At 45.7% G+C, this 15,295-nt stretch overlaps 1 protein-coding gene across 2 annotated transcripts; it reads left to right on the top strand.

The window, feature by feature from the left end:
- The first annotated feature begins 386 nt into the window (after positions 1–386).
- Positions 387–4,497, top strand: LOC112900122 (leucine-rich repeat extensin-like protein 5). 2 transcript variants are annotated; one of them, XM_025968869.1, is made up of 4 exons: positions 387–1,401; positions 1,511–1,608; positions 4,082–4,149; positions 4,245–4,497. In XM_025968869.1, the coding sequence occupies exons 1-3, from the start codon at positions 525–527 to the stop codon at positions 4,142–4,144; spliced, it is 1,038 nt and encodes a 345-aa protein (XP_025824654.1). In that variant the 5' UTR covers positions 387–524; the 3' UTR covers positions 4,145–4,149; positions 4,245–4,497. The 2 variants fall into 2 exon arrangements, with proteins under 2 accessions (XP_025824654.1, XP_025824655.1); XM_025968870.1 differs by having other exon boundaries at positions 4,227–4,497.
- The last annotated feature ends 10,798 nt before the right edge of the window (positions 4,498–15,295 follow it).

Raw genomic sequence — 15,295 nt, 5'->3', positions numbered from 1 at the left:
GCTACCTTTATACTGTGTCGCAATAGTTACTTATGAGTAGAATGTTCTAATAGAACAATTATTTTTGTTTCGAGCTATTTTGACAATTTCTTAATTTTCAGAGATAAGTTAGTTCCCTAAAGGTGAGATGAGAAAAAAATAAATGGTAGAATACATCCTTATTGCAACATTTGGACTGTAGATGCACCAATTTACTAAATTATCGTACAAAGTTGAGCTATTTACTAAGTTTTTGGATCATTCTGTAACCATCACCAAGTTATTGTATAGTTGACGTAATTTACTACGAAATAAACACCCTACCTCTTCTCAATTTTAGCCTGAGAACACTCCACCTCTTAATTTTGAACAAACAAAATTAAACTGCCGAAAAAAGACTCGGAGAAAACAATCGCTCAACAACCAAATCTTCACTCCCTTCCCACTCCGCAATGGCGTGTCGCACTCCCCTCACACGAGCCTTCCCTTCCCTCCCCAAATACTAGCTCCTCGGCCACCATCCCCCACCTTCCTCAGCTCCGAAGATGTCGTCCACGCCGCCGCCGTCGGTGTTCGGCAAGTCGGGCAACCTCACGGTCTCCGTCACCCCATCGCCAGACACGCCGAGCTCGCCTGAGTCGGAGAGCCCGGGGTCCGAGTTCTCCACGCCCCCTACGAGTCCCCGCTCTGAGGACTCGCCTGAATCGCCGCCGTCCACCCCGTCGGCGCTGGCGCAGAGGGCGCCTCCACCCCCGCTTGATGGTTCGGTCCCCACGCCGCCGCTGGTCAGGACGGTCCCTCCGCTGCTTCCCACCCCTACGAGTCCCCGGGCCGAGTACTCTCATGAATCGCCGCCGTCCACCCCGCCGGCGCCGGCGCCGGCGCCGAGGGCCCCTCCGTCCCCGCCTGTGGATTCGGTCCCCACGCCGCCGCTGGTCAGGATGGTCTCTCCGCTGCTTCTCGGCCCTACGGTTCTCCGCGCCGAGTACTCGCATGAATCGCCGCCATCCACCCCACCAGCGCCGGCGCAGAGGAGCCCTCCGCCCCCACCTGTTGATTCGGTCCCAACGCCGCCGCTGGTCGGGACGGTTTCTCCGCTGCTTCTCGCCCGTACGAGTCGCCGCGCCGAGTACTCGCATGAATCGCCGCCGTCCACCCCACCGGCATCGGCGCAGACAGCCTCTCCACCTCCCCCTGTTGATTCCGTCCCCACGCCGCTCGTCAGGACGGTCTCTCCACTGCTTCATGCGGAGGAGCTCTCCCGGACCCTGCCGGTCCAGGTGCCGCCACTGCAGGTTCTGGAGTTCTCCAGCCCCCCGCCACCGGTCCAGGTGCCACCGCCGCAGTTTGAGAAGACGTCGCGCGGGTCGGGCGGATCGGTGCTCGTGCTGTTCTGGGATGCGGTTGCGCGCATGCAAGAAGGTGATCTGGGAGAGAATTCTGAGTGTTTAATTGATATGATTTTTCTTACTTTTGGTTGTGCTTTTGACTAATCATCTGTGATCACTGATCAAAATATTTATTGATGCAGCGCATGCAAGCTTAGATGAGCACATTTCGAGATGGTTCGGGCTGGACCAGTCCAAGTACCAGTGGGCGCTCAACGAATACTACGAGAGCACCGGACAGGTTATCCTGCACTTCAGTTTCTTCTTTTGTTTGTAGTTTGTCATTCCTGTCTTTTTTTGGCTGGATCAGTGCTCGTGAATCGTGATTGCTAACTGTTTGCATAATTTGGGAACAAATTGAGTAAATCGTCAGTGTTTTACTGTTGGGTGATGGAGTGCATCTGGTTTGAGTTCTTGGCTGCTGTAGGGAAATATTGTAGTGATGCAACCTAGACTTTTGACATATAGTTGTTGTTGGTAGTCATATAGATGTTAGTGACTTTGGCCAGAGTATTGGTTGTCTGCAATTTAAGGTAATAGGATGGTGATAGTAATGTTGTGTCTGTTTGATGTGCTGTTTGGCACCAATCTTCTGGGGGCAATATCTGCAAAATTCTTGTATGATCTAGTGCCTGCAGGTTTATCCCTCTTTTTGTTGAGATTCAAACCACTTACTTCTACAGTCCTACTAGTTGTCACTTGTTATTTCTCTTTTAACTGCAATGTTTGTAGTCTTTTTTGCAATTTGTATGAGACTATTTTCCTTTGAACTTCTTGTGTTTCTTTCTTCAAGGCATGACATGTATAAATTAAACTTTAATTGGAGGTCAAAATTTGAATGGAACTATTGCTCTACTTTTGAATCAATCAACTTTCCTGATTGCATTGGTTAATGAGATATGCTGTCACTCAATTGTATTGGAGAATGTCCAAACAGTTATTGAAAATCAATCCTTAGTCTCTCGTCTCCATGATAGATTGTTCAGAGAAAAATGCAACATCTGTCTCCATCCTGTATCATTCAATTGCCTAGGACCTCCTAGATGTCCTGGCTGTGGACCTTGATGTTGGCTGGCTTTCTGAACACTGTTTTAACATAAAAATGGCAAACAAAACATCCAAATTCTGCAAGCTTGATACTCTAAACCTATGTTTATTTATAGGGTGAGTTGCATACAACTTATAGTATTTTTTTTGGAGAGTAGATTGCATTGGAGCCACCTTAACTTATCTGCTTATTTTACTTAGCTCCATAGTCTATTTAGTTCTGTAACTAGTGCAAGTTTAGGAGTCTGAAAATATAAAGGTATGGTGAGAAAGCACCCAGTACTTTGTTTGTAGTTTCCCAAACTTGTGCTTAGTAGGTCACTATATGTTGTGCTTTCACCCCTATAAATTTTATTTTTTCCCCCATTTGCGGTTTAATCAGTTAACAGTTCTTATTACCAACTGATCAAGATCTCATGAGACGTGTGACTGCACTGTAGGTGTTGATATAGGGCTACATATTAATCATTTATAGAGGTAGAAGCACATATTTGGTATCCACAAGGATGATTTAGACTTGTGGTCAGTGGCGGATCCAAGAATTCAGGGGGGGGGGGGGGGGGGGGCTCCAGCCCCCCCTGCCCCCACGCTGGATCCGCCCCTGCCTGCAGTTGATACCAATTTTATGTTGTTGCACAAGGGTTTTCCTTTGTCAATATGATTCAAAATTATTCTTTTGTATGGTGTTACCAGTTCCTAGTCTGAAGGAGCATGCCTGGTATAGTGGTAGAGGCGTGAAGCCTCTCCACTTGTGTCCTGGAGGTCCTTGGTTCGAACCAGCCTCCTTGCAAAAATATAAGCATGGATCAGGCTGTCTAGAAATTCCCTTCCCTGGAGGCTGGCCCCCAACTTGCGTGGGAGCTTTTAGAACTGGGTAGTGGGTATGACCTTCATGCCAGTTCCTAGACTAGCTAACTTGAATGTTATGGTGGTAATGAAGGGTCTGAAAATCTCTTTTTGAATATTTCATGGACGTTGGCATATGTAAACTATAAACATGCAAATTCCTACAAAATATAATAGCGGATACTGTCAGTGTCAGAAACTTAAAAAACAAATACAGAAAGAAAAGCTTTAGAGGATATATCCCCTGGAATGTGGTATAATGCTGCCCTGTGGTAGTAGCAGGAGGCTCTCAAATTTCTGTTATATTGAAGTATTATAGACTAACTAACTTGAATGTTATCGTGGTAATGAAGGGTCTGATGACTGCAGGACTGTAGTATTTTTCCATTTCACTTAGTGGTCCTTTGTTTATGAATGCAAATATCAGGTACACAGTTGGCTATGGACAAAGTGTTTCCTAAGGCAGTACCTTCTCTAATTGCATACCTTTGAAGTGGCCAATCCATTCCATTTGGTTAGATCCTTCCAGTGGACCTTTGGGGGGGTTCCATTAGAGGGGTGCCTTTTTCTTACTACAGCTAGGCGCCTAGGCCCATCAGCCCCCATGTTTGCGTAAATGCATTTTCATACACAGAAGTGTAATGTGATTAAAGTTATTAGCACCATTGTTTTGTATCCAGAATATGCTCTGCTATATTCTCTTTTTGTCATTCAATATTGGGAAAGATTGATATGTGTTCAGCAATTTAGCCAAATCAATACTTTATAATTAGGTCATACTCATCCAAAGAGCATCACATTTGCCCTTAATTGTGTGGCAGGAGAAAGATTCTGGCAAAGCCGGCAATCCGAAGGAGCACAGTTGTAAAACTCAGGAAGTATAATTAAGGTACATAACCTATTTCAACAGACTAGCAGCTTCTCTATCTCCGTTTATTTAATATAATCTTCATTTGATGGATCTAGTATAATTTTACTTTGCAGAAAATTCTCTCTGGATTTTATGTGTGTAACTAAGCTGGTGCTGTACGCATGTAATGTTCGATTTGGAATATATTTTGGTGTCGAGATCTCTTTTGCTGCATCCTGTAGGATTCACGTGGAGAACCATGTTCTTGGTTGTAACAAATCCTTAGCGCCGTTACTGTAGTTCCGTTGTGCACAAGGCTTCGAACTCGATACATTAGCTGCTCTGGTGTATGAGATGAATTTACCAACGAATTAAACCTTTAACTTTTGTTCTTAGTTAATTATTAGGACCTATTGATTGATAGTACCTCCAATTTCTCCCCTCTTACTACCAAAATATCTCGGTTCAGATCCGGACTTGACTGTCGTAGCTGGCCACGAGTGTTAGAGCGGACGCGTTTTATCCTACCGCGTGTTTTCAAACCTCAAGGTTCGTCCTTGCAGTAGCCTCACCCAACACCATTCTACCTTTCTTGAAACCTAATAGCAAGCATACTAAAGAGCACAGCGTGACAGGATGTTGGGCCGTGGGGTTACGTGGCAGAGTTCATTTTCTGTAAAAGCTGTGTAAATTTTCTCCGTCTCAAGCATGTGAACAAGATCGTTTCTAATTGGCCAATAACTCCAAACTTTCCCATATAAAAGGTTTAATTTTTTTTGGGGCGAAACATAATATAGATGCAGAATGCATACAGACTCGCTTATATGAATACATGCACGCAACCGTAATGCTATGAGCATCTCTAAGATACTGAGCTGGCAGATCTCTAATACATGCACGCAACCGTAATGACAGACGTCTCGCTATCCATAGACATATCGTCTACCAATAAAAGAATAGTGCTGGTTAAATACTGCAATAAATTTAGAAAAATACGACCACCCTTGCGAGTCGAGAATGTTTCACTGCAAGCAAACTTACTAGCTGAGCCACGCTTAATTCACAAATAAAGTCCAAACTTATATTTTGGGTCCGCTCCCTTGTAGCAGTAGGGGTCCGCTACCGCTATAGAGGTCGCATTGCGGGCGTTACCAACACTATTTATTACCTTGCATATAAAAACCAGCCGCAAGACAATCATCTTCTGGATCCATGGTAATACATTTAGAAGGCATGAAAGCTTGTGGAGCTTAGTGTACAAGAAGTAACAAATTACAGATTGCCAAATTATCCTACCAAACCAAATATACGACTAGCCGTAATTTTGTCTATACGCATCTTTTCCATGGATCCTGCAGCTTACTATATGCTCTACCACGTGAAATTCTAGATCGATGACAACCACTCAACGGAGTGGCATATGCAAGCAATTTTAAAATTTAAAAAAGTTAATAGTTCTTAAACCGTCCATCAAATTTAAATTTCTATTGCACAACTGTATCTCTTATGAAGAGACCTTCAAAACAAGCCCCCATTTGCATATGTTTCCACAATATTTTTTAAAGAAACATAAAATGCTTTATGTATAATAAAAAATATCAAAATAAATTAGGTAAAATGCTTAACTGATCATGCAGTAAACATTCACATGCTCCAACAAATTTGTTTACCCTCATCCACTGATCATGCCAAGCAATCTATCTTTACAATATCAACATCAATATCCAGTTAACTGAACTCATGTCAGTGAAGCAACATTTTGTATAGCCGTAAGAAACTTTTGCAAAAATTGTAAGCAAATTAGAATACACTCAAAAGTATTTTCTCTAAAAAATATATCATTGAAACATAGTGTGTGATATCTTGTTTTGAAGCTCTTATCGAAACAGATTTTGATTTCGATGCTTACGGTCTTTTTATTTTGAAATTACAGCTGCCCATTCTTTTTCTCCCTCACATATGCATGCATGCGCTCACGTCATTCCTTCATTTTCCTTCTCTCCTTGCCCCCTCACATGCATGCAGCATGCAGACACCCTGGTGTATTGCCGAGGAAAGTTGGCATGTAAAGTTTTTTCTGTCAAAAAGAGAAGTCCGTACCGATGGTGTATAATACGGCCGGCTGTAAATTAGCCACGTCCTAACTTGATACCCATTATTCTTCGGATAACAATCTGTACATACGACACCATAAATTTGAACAATTTGAACCATTAGAAGAGAATGGAGCATACTGCTAAATCCTTTTGAGGCACTAACATACAACATGTTTTCATCTCTACAAACCATTCCATGTTTTTATTTCTAATGCTTGTAAGTATCTGCTTCTCAGTGCAGCGTATCATCAAGTCATGGAACCATTTGCCCCTAATTTTTCTATGCAAATATGTTTTATATATAAGAGAAATACCTAAAAGATGTTGGAGGTATGGCTGGAGCCAACAACATTGGATCCTCTCATGGCTCGTGCTGATGGGCTCATAGGCCACGTTGTAGGAAACAAAACTCACCGAGTACTTAGACTAACAGGTTTAGCACCTAAACAACGTAAGCACAAACTTAAACAACTTGATTAAGTACTAAGAGTTAGACCGGTTGGTGAAGGGGTTGGTGTAGTTGTTCCCATAGTCGTTCCCAACGTAGATGAACGACGTAGTCATGTCGTTCTTCGAGCCTATCACACCTGGGGTTACGGGACTGCACACATGGCATAGAATATTCTAGAATAAGCGATGGGGCATGTTCCATATCTTATATCTGTTGTAATATACTCGCATACAAGTAGGACTAGTCGGTACAGAAGGAGGCTACCCGAGTAGTACTCGGGTAGGAGCTAGTATCGGTCTAGGATTCTATGTAACCCTGTCCCCTAAGAGTATATAAGGGAGGGCAGGGACCCCCTCCAAAGCATAACCAATCTAAAACATACAAACCACCATACATGTTCTAAAATATACACATAGCGGCCTGAATCTGTCTAAATCTTATGTTGCTTGTACCTTCGAGTTCCTGATCTCGGCGACACCCTACCTACAACCTACCACCTCGGGGGTATCCCTCGGTGGGCTCGGCGGTAAAACACTGACAGTTGGCGCGCCAAGTAGGGATGTTCATCGAAGATCCACCGGCGAACTTGATGGCATCGTTCAATATCAACGGCGCTATGCTCGAGGAGGGCACCACTTTCACTTTTGGCTCCTAGGTTTGCATCGCCAATGGCTCGGGGGCTTCAACAGCCACCTCGTCAACCCTAGGGAGCTGGAAGTACCTGCAGCAACCCAACATAGCAATCTCGACGAGTTCATAAACAACCTTGAAGAGATGCTGCTACCTGACCTTGCCAGGGAACTCGAGGAATTGTCCATTTTCGATGTGACTAACACTCGTGCTGCATCAAGATTCCTCGGGTCAGATTCAATCCGATCTGAGGAACAACGTATCCGATTCCCTTTCGGATTACACAATACAACCACTTTTTATCAGGAGGCCATGCGGTTTGAGTCCCTCTCCGCATTGGAGGAGGACTTGGATCGCGTACTCAAGATCGGAGAAGGAGAGGCCACAACATGTTGGGAAGCTCCTATCTTCGACGACTAAGACTCGGTCTCTAATGACGGTGTGGAGCCTTTTTTGGGCGGTCACCAGGGCCTGATGATCACATCGACGCCACAAGCCCACTTCGTGTACTGGAAGGGCAAGAAACTCGCTGAACTACTCGGAGATGACGCCTGCCTTGTGGCACACCTTGACACACTGCCTTACCAAGAAGGCAGGCCCCTCACACTATTGCTGAAATAGGAATCGTGCTGGTCGACTACAGCTCCGATGAGCACTCATCACACCGCCACATCTACATGGCAGAAGTCGAAGGCGAAGGCAATGAGGACCCCAACGAGCTACTTGAACAAATCTCCAGGGATTAGGTCACCGCTGATGCTGGCGATGAAAAAGACGCCGAACGTGCCGCCTGCAGGTTAAGGAACCAGAAGCGCGCCACACGCAGAAGAAATGCCGCGGAACACCAACGCCGCGTGTGGCATGACCTCGACACTGAGTTCACGACTGCTGGTGAAGGGGGTTTCCAAACCCCAATTGCCAACATCGCGGGTGTCACAGCCATACTAGTCGCCTGCCAAGACCCAGCCGCATAACAAGCTCTACAACTATCTCAAAAGGCGTGGCTGCAGCTCGATCATCAGAACCTTGCTCCATCGGTGCTGGCCAATGAAGAACAGGTGGGCGAAAGTCACAGTCACCCATAGGCTAGAAGGACTCCCGGAGGACACCCCAGATGGCCCCCTGGAGGTAACGAAGGCAACAATGACACTCAGCAGGGTAGTCGTTCCATAAGCAGGAGGCCGCGGCCACCCCCAGGGGCAACCCAACACCACAAGCCCCCCCTCCACCTCAATGTCCCGCCAGTAGCTACAATCTTCGACCACTCGAGGCCCTGCCAACGAACGATCTTTGCAACAAGATAAAGGAAGGGTGCGACGCTCGCAACATCATTGAAGCTCGACGAGAAGAAGAGTTGCAGCTGAGGGCTATCATGTGCTAGACGACAGTGATCGCTTCCCAGTGTTCACATGCCAATTCAGTTTGTACCAGTATCCGGAAGGCTTCAAACCGATCGGCATCACTAAATACAACGACAAGCAAGCTCCTCACTTGTGGCTCAGGTTCTACTCTATGGCCATAGAAGTTGCAGGCGGCTCCAACACCACCAAGGTTGTCAACTTCCCGATGGCCCTGGAGATCGCTCCACTAACATGGCTGGAAAGCCTCAGCAAAGACTCCATCGACTCCTAGGATGATCTGAAGGCTGTCTTCACCGACAACTTTCAAGGGGTGATTACTCGACCAGGTACTTGTCACGATCTATCTCAATGCAAACAGGAATGTAACGAGCTCCTACGATCCTACACTTACTGCTTCTTCGACACACGCACCACCAGCACTAACATCTCCGAGCTAGACGTCATCGACTGCTTCCACAACAGCATCACCGACCAAACTCTCTTTAGAGATTTTGGCCGCACCGACCCAAGACCATCGCGAGGCTCCATGACATGATGCAAGATTGGGTGGATCAAGAGGAGCAAGAGCATGATAGCTTCTCAAAGCATGGTAATGACAACAACAACAACAACAACAACAACAACAACAACAACAACAACAACAACAACAACAACAACAACAACAACAACAACAAGCGGGGGAATGACCATCGCAACGACTAAATTCAGCAGGACTACTTGGGATCCTCCCGAAAGCGCAAGCTAGACAATCTAGTCGCTGTTATTCAGCACCCCCCGCGTGGCAAGAAGTTGGGGGCGACGCAGGAGCAGTTCGACAAACTCCTGCATAAGCAATGCCCATGGCACCAAACGCCAAGCACTCGGCAATCTAGTGCTACAACCTCCGAAGAACCTTCAATGCCCCACCTCTTGACAAGAATGCCAACAAGAAGGGCAAAGGCAGGGAGGATGATGAACCAGAAGACAAGTTAGGAGGTGCCCAATTCCTAGATGCATCGAAGACTGTCAACATCATCTTTGGCCATGAATCTGGCTTCGCCTCCAAACGAGCTCAAAAGCTAACACTCCGCGAGATTTTGTCTATTGAGCCGGCGTACCTCGACTACTCCAATGGTCGGAGGTCCCCATCTTGTTTTCAAGAGATGATCAGTGGACTAGTTTCTCGGAGCTGGGAAAATTCCTGCTCGTGCTGGATCCAGTGGTGGCTAGCATTAGGCTCACCAGAGTGCTCATCGACGGAGGGAGCGGCCTCAACCTTCTTTTGGTGAGTACTTTACAGAAGATGGGGTTGGATATCACAGATATGCTTAGCCCAAGTAAGGCTCCTTTCTACGGCATCATACCAGGGAACTCAGCTGCACCTCTTGGGACCGTGGCCCTACCAGTCACATTCAGCATGAGGGAAAACTACAGGACCGAATACATCAAATTCGAGATGGCAAACTTCAAATCCTCGTGCCACGCTATCCTGGGAAGACATGCATTGGCCAAGTTCATGGCCGTGCCTCACTACGTCTACATGCTTCTCAAGATGCTAGGAAGGAGTGGGGTGCTCACCTTCTGAGGCAACTTGAAGAAGTCATACGACTATGACCAGGAGGCTATCGAGTACACTTCAACATCCCGCGTGCCAGAAGTACTTGCGGCCACATAGTAGCTCTCCTAGTCTGGGCTGGAGATCCCGACGAAGAAGGCGAACCACTCCAAGGTGCAGACCACTAAGGACGTGGCACTCAAGGTGATCCAGCTGCAGGAGGGCGACCCATCCAAGACAGCCTTGATTGGTACAGGGCTCGGCGACAAATAGGAAAGCACGCTCATTAGTTTTCTTAGGGCCAACTGAGACATATTCGTGTAGAAACTAGCGGATATGTGAAGCGCCCCCCCATCAGGGAAGACTTAAAAGTGTTACTTTATCAGTCCCAGGAGGCTGACAACACTTTTATTACATCAGATGGTACATCACCGTACAACTCTTCACGGTAATGGGCAGTGAAGCGCCACTATCGCGAGGATTACAACAAAAACCCATACTACTACACTAACTACGAAGAGGGGATCATCAGAGTCTTGCGCCATGCGGAGCTCCAACGGTGACCTCACCCACAGGCAAGACTGGGTGCAGGACGGAACCCTACTCGTTGTCTTCGGGGATGTAGTCGGGATCTTCCACTGTAAAAGTGAGAGTGGGATGAGTACAAACGTACTCAGCAAGTCCAATCACACCGCGGAGGGGGTTATAACAGAATTAAATGCATAGGATATTCCAAGGATAGAGTTGCAGTTCATTTGCGAAAACACACTTATATGCAGGGGTTCGTTTTAAAAGCACTTTTCAAAACGAGTTTTCCAGTACAAAAGGAGGCACACGATGTTGATCCTTCCGGATCCAAGTTTCAAACCGCTACCGGACTCCCCGTCCGCCGTAGCACACGGCGCAACTGCCGGATACTTTCCAAACAACTCACACCAGCTCGACCATTCCCAGGGAGAAACACTAGTTATGTGACCACACCGTAACTTGCCCAATACCGTGGGCACGGCTATTCGAATAGATTTTTAACTCTGCAGAGGTGTGCAACTTTACCCACAGGTGGGCTGTGGCAGAACCAACCTGAATTATACCGACTCAAGTACGCTAGTCCTCACTGGAGGGCTACCTCGCACTTCAAACGGTATAATACTATTGGTCTGTCGGGTAACGTCCCGATAAACCACCGACCTCAGGATCCAACAAGGTACCTCACACGAAGGTGAGTCCAGAGATATAATGCCAAAATAATTTACACCACAAGCAGTTATATTACAAAAATGTACAAAATAACATTTGTCTTCACTGAGTAAAGTTTATTACAACACAAGTTCAAGTTTCTAGTTAAAGCAGCGGAATTTGAAAAGCGTAGTTAATATACACGGCGTCATTACAGATATTATGCTAGCCCTGGCATAATATCACTCGGCGGGGTCTGTGTTGGCCGGGGACGGATCCCATTCCACGGACCAACCATCCGGCAAAGGGTAAGGCCACGGTGTAATGAACGCGGGCTCATCAGAAGGATTACCTGTAGTAAATCAACAAAGCAAGACTGAGTATACTAATACTCAGCAAGACTTACCCGGAATTGGGTATATCTTAGCCCATAACTAGACTCATGCTGGCTTTTAGCTTTGGGTAGGGTTTTCAGCTGAAAAGCAACAACGAGTAGATCCTTATTTTCAATTTTTAGCTTTCAGGTTCTAGTTGAATTAACCATTCTAGGTATGCACCTATAACTATTCAATCATGGTAGAATATTTACTCAAACATCATCTTTGATAATCACATAATTGCTCTTGTTACTCTATGTGATAAAGGGGATAAGCAGTCTCATACATCGTGAGAGGCGGACGATTCTGAATCGAGATTCAAACCTTGCAAGGTAAACCTAACACACACGCTTGGAACACCACAGAGTTGTTCCGAAGCAACCGTTTGCCTTTCATTCCGACTCGTGGATCAGATCCACCACAAGCGACTGCAGGTCATACGCACTACAAAAGTGCAGGACGTACGTTTGTAGCGCGACTACAAAACCCGTACTCCTGGTTGCCCAGCAACACATATGCCTACACGTCGAACAAAGTAACCAAAAGAAGCAAATACATGTGGTGGGAGGTATGTCCACTCCTCGGGCCGATTGGTTACTAGGCTTACCGCTTACCATATTTCGCGGCATGTGGCTAGTACTTTCAAACGCTTAGCCACCGCTACCACACACTGCGACCTTAACAAATTCATCAACACAGACGGGGTATCATCTTGACCATGATACCTCATAAAACTCCCGTCCGGCATCCTTATAGTGATAACAGGAATGTTAATCATTACAATTCCTAAGTCGCGCGAGTGACAGGAAATCACTCGACTTCTACCGGTCCTATAAGCAAAGCAGCTGGTCGGACTCCAGTTCTAGTGTTCATTACATTGGTTCCTAGAATAATGCAACTAAGTTTCCAAACAATTCCTAAGAACTTAATGCATATAATTATATGTAAATAATATAGGTTGCAGTATAGTAAAGTAGGGGTTATGTCCGGGGCTTGCCTTCGCTAGCAGGGTTGGGGTTAGTCAAACTAGCTTCTTCCGAACCTTGGTTCGGGGCTTCAGAGAAATCCGTGACAAGATTCCCGGGGTCTTCGGAATAACCTTCTTCTTGTTCCGGGATCAACTGATAATCTCCGTCAGCGAGAGTGGTCGAGTCTACGTGAGATGCAAATTACAAGTTATGGAATGCCTTTACTTTTATTTTACTTCCCGATAAAGTTGCAATCCAATATAAATAACATTTTATTTTGATGCATTTCCTAATTACCCTGTACTGGGCAGTCATTTATTGAGCATTAATAAGTTTACTTAGATTCATTAAACAACAAATTTAGCTAGGTTAAGTATTCAATTAGTATCATGGGGCAACAGGTGGTGTGGTTCCTATTAACATTTATACTAAAGAGCTTTATATATTGATTTCACAATTTATTTGAATTTTAAGCTACCATTACCTTATAAACCAAACATATTATCTTTATGAGTTAACATCTAATTCTTAGTTGAAAATTTGATAATATGTGGCACTAATACAAAACAGAACATTAATATATTTTTCATGATTTTTGAATATATGAAAGTGTGTTTATTAATTATATTATGTAAACTACACATTATTTCTAACAAAATCTATACAACAAGAAAATATTACTAGAGTACAAGATTAAATATTTTTCTTCAATTCTACATGTTAAAAGAAAATTATTGGCACTGGTTTTACTAATTTATCATTTTTCTATGAATTACTATGTAATTCTTAAGTCTACAAGCAATCAACTTTGATATTTAAATTAAGTCATTAATCATTCAAAAAATGAAGTCGACCCTTAAAGCAAAGTTACAGATCTTTGTCTAAAGATTCCAACAAAATTTAGTTTACCATTTTATGATTTTTCCTTAAAGAGATATGGCATTTCTAATTTGACAGCAAAAATTACATAAGGAGGTCCCTGGGCACTATTCCTCTGAGTCTATGGCTTTGCACTTAACCCCCTGGGTTTCTTTTCCTTCTAACCCGAGGTCCTTGGCCGTGAACCCGAACAGAGTGAGATCGGGACGGCCGTGTTCCGGCGACGGTGGTCGCCGGCGGCGAGGTCCAAGTGCAGGAATCGGTTCAGGAGCTTACTATGGTCTTGTTGCGCTACATGTCGTGGATGGGGACGGCCGGAACAGTGAAGTTCGACTTGAGCCCGAGGTGACGGCGGAGGGGTCACCGTTGACGGCGGAGCTCCGGTGGCGAACGTTGGCAACCGACCTATGCAAAAGCTTCAGTAAGACACGGGGAAGGTGTGGGTACTGTCAATTGGATGAAGTCGTGCTGGATTAGAAGAGACCGTCGGAGACCGAGGCGGCGGCGGCGAAGAAGATCGCCGGCGAGCGTCGGGAACGCACTGTGATGCACTAAAGAGTCAAGGGATGGGTTGTACAGCTTCAGGGTGATGATGTGGTTCTGGCTAGGAGGTCGTGGTGGCGTGGGGGTACCTGGAGCGAGCTGCCCACGGTGGAGGCCGAAGGCGACGGCGGCGGCGCTCGTCGAGAACCGGGCTCCAGTGGAAATTGGGGAGGATCAAGGGGTCGTCGAGCACGAGCAAGTCACGGGGAAGCTGGTGCGAGCGTTGGCTGGGGCGGAGGAGGTCCGGTGTGAGCTGCCCACGGGCGGGTGGTGCACGGCCGGAGAGGAAGCAGACGGCGGCGAGGAAATGCCGTTTGGTTTCTGGAAATTGGACACTGGGAGTAGCAGCTCAGCGTGTGGGTGTGGATGTAGTGCTGCTGCGTGCGAGGGAGAGGGAATTAAGGCACTGCAGCGAGCTGTCCACGACGGCGAGGAGGTGGCGGCCGGGGATGGCTCGGGAACGTCGTGGCACGCGTGGGAGAAGCCACCAGGGGAGAGGAAAGGGGTCGGGATCAAAAGGAAATGACGCGTGGATGAGTTCTGCAGCTGGAGGTGGCGCTCGGGGCGCGGCATCGGCGGCGAGCGGCGGTGGCAGGAGCGGCGCAGAAGGGGGAAGCGGCGCGGCCAGAGGAGGAAGAAGCAGAGAGCTGTCAGGAGGACCTGTTTGCAATTTCTAAAGAGTTCAGGGACCCCTCTGTAAACTAAAGTTTTCTCACTGCTACAAAGGTTAAATGGAAAAGTGCTCTACATGAAAGTTGTAGAGAATTTTAAATCCTACAAGATTGCTTTAAGGTTCAAGTTCAAAATCTCAAAGAATAAGGTTTTATTTTAAACTTTAGAGCACCATTCAATTTATACACTTTGTCTTGTAATTCAAACAATTTGCTTTAATGCTTAGGGTCTTTTTGCAAATTTTCCTGCAGTCATCATTACTAGCTCTTCTTAGACTTTAGTCCTTAGGTAAAACTAAGTTTTACTTTTATCTTTTTACCATTTCACATGTAAGTCCTTATATGTTTGTATTAATTACATAAAGGTCCTTAATTTCATATAAAGCCTATTTCCCTTTGTGTTTATTTAACCTTTGCTCTTTTCTTTTCTATAACCTTCTGAAATTTGACATTTTAAGAACATTTTCACACATTTGCACATGAGAATTTATAAACTTAT

The sequence above is a fragment of the Panicum hallii genome, chromosome 7 (genome assembly GCF_002211085.1).
Source record: "Panicum hallii strain FIL2 chromosome 7, PHallii_v3.1, whole genome shotgun sequence".
NCBI classification, from domain to species: domain Eukaryota; kingdom Viridiplantae; phylum Streptophyta; class Magnoliopsida; order Poales; family Poaceae; genus Panicum; species Panicum hallii.
The sequence above is the reverse complement of the archived record's forward strand: the minus strand, read 5'-3'. Positions and strand labels throughout refer to the sequence as shown.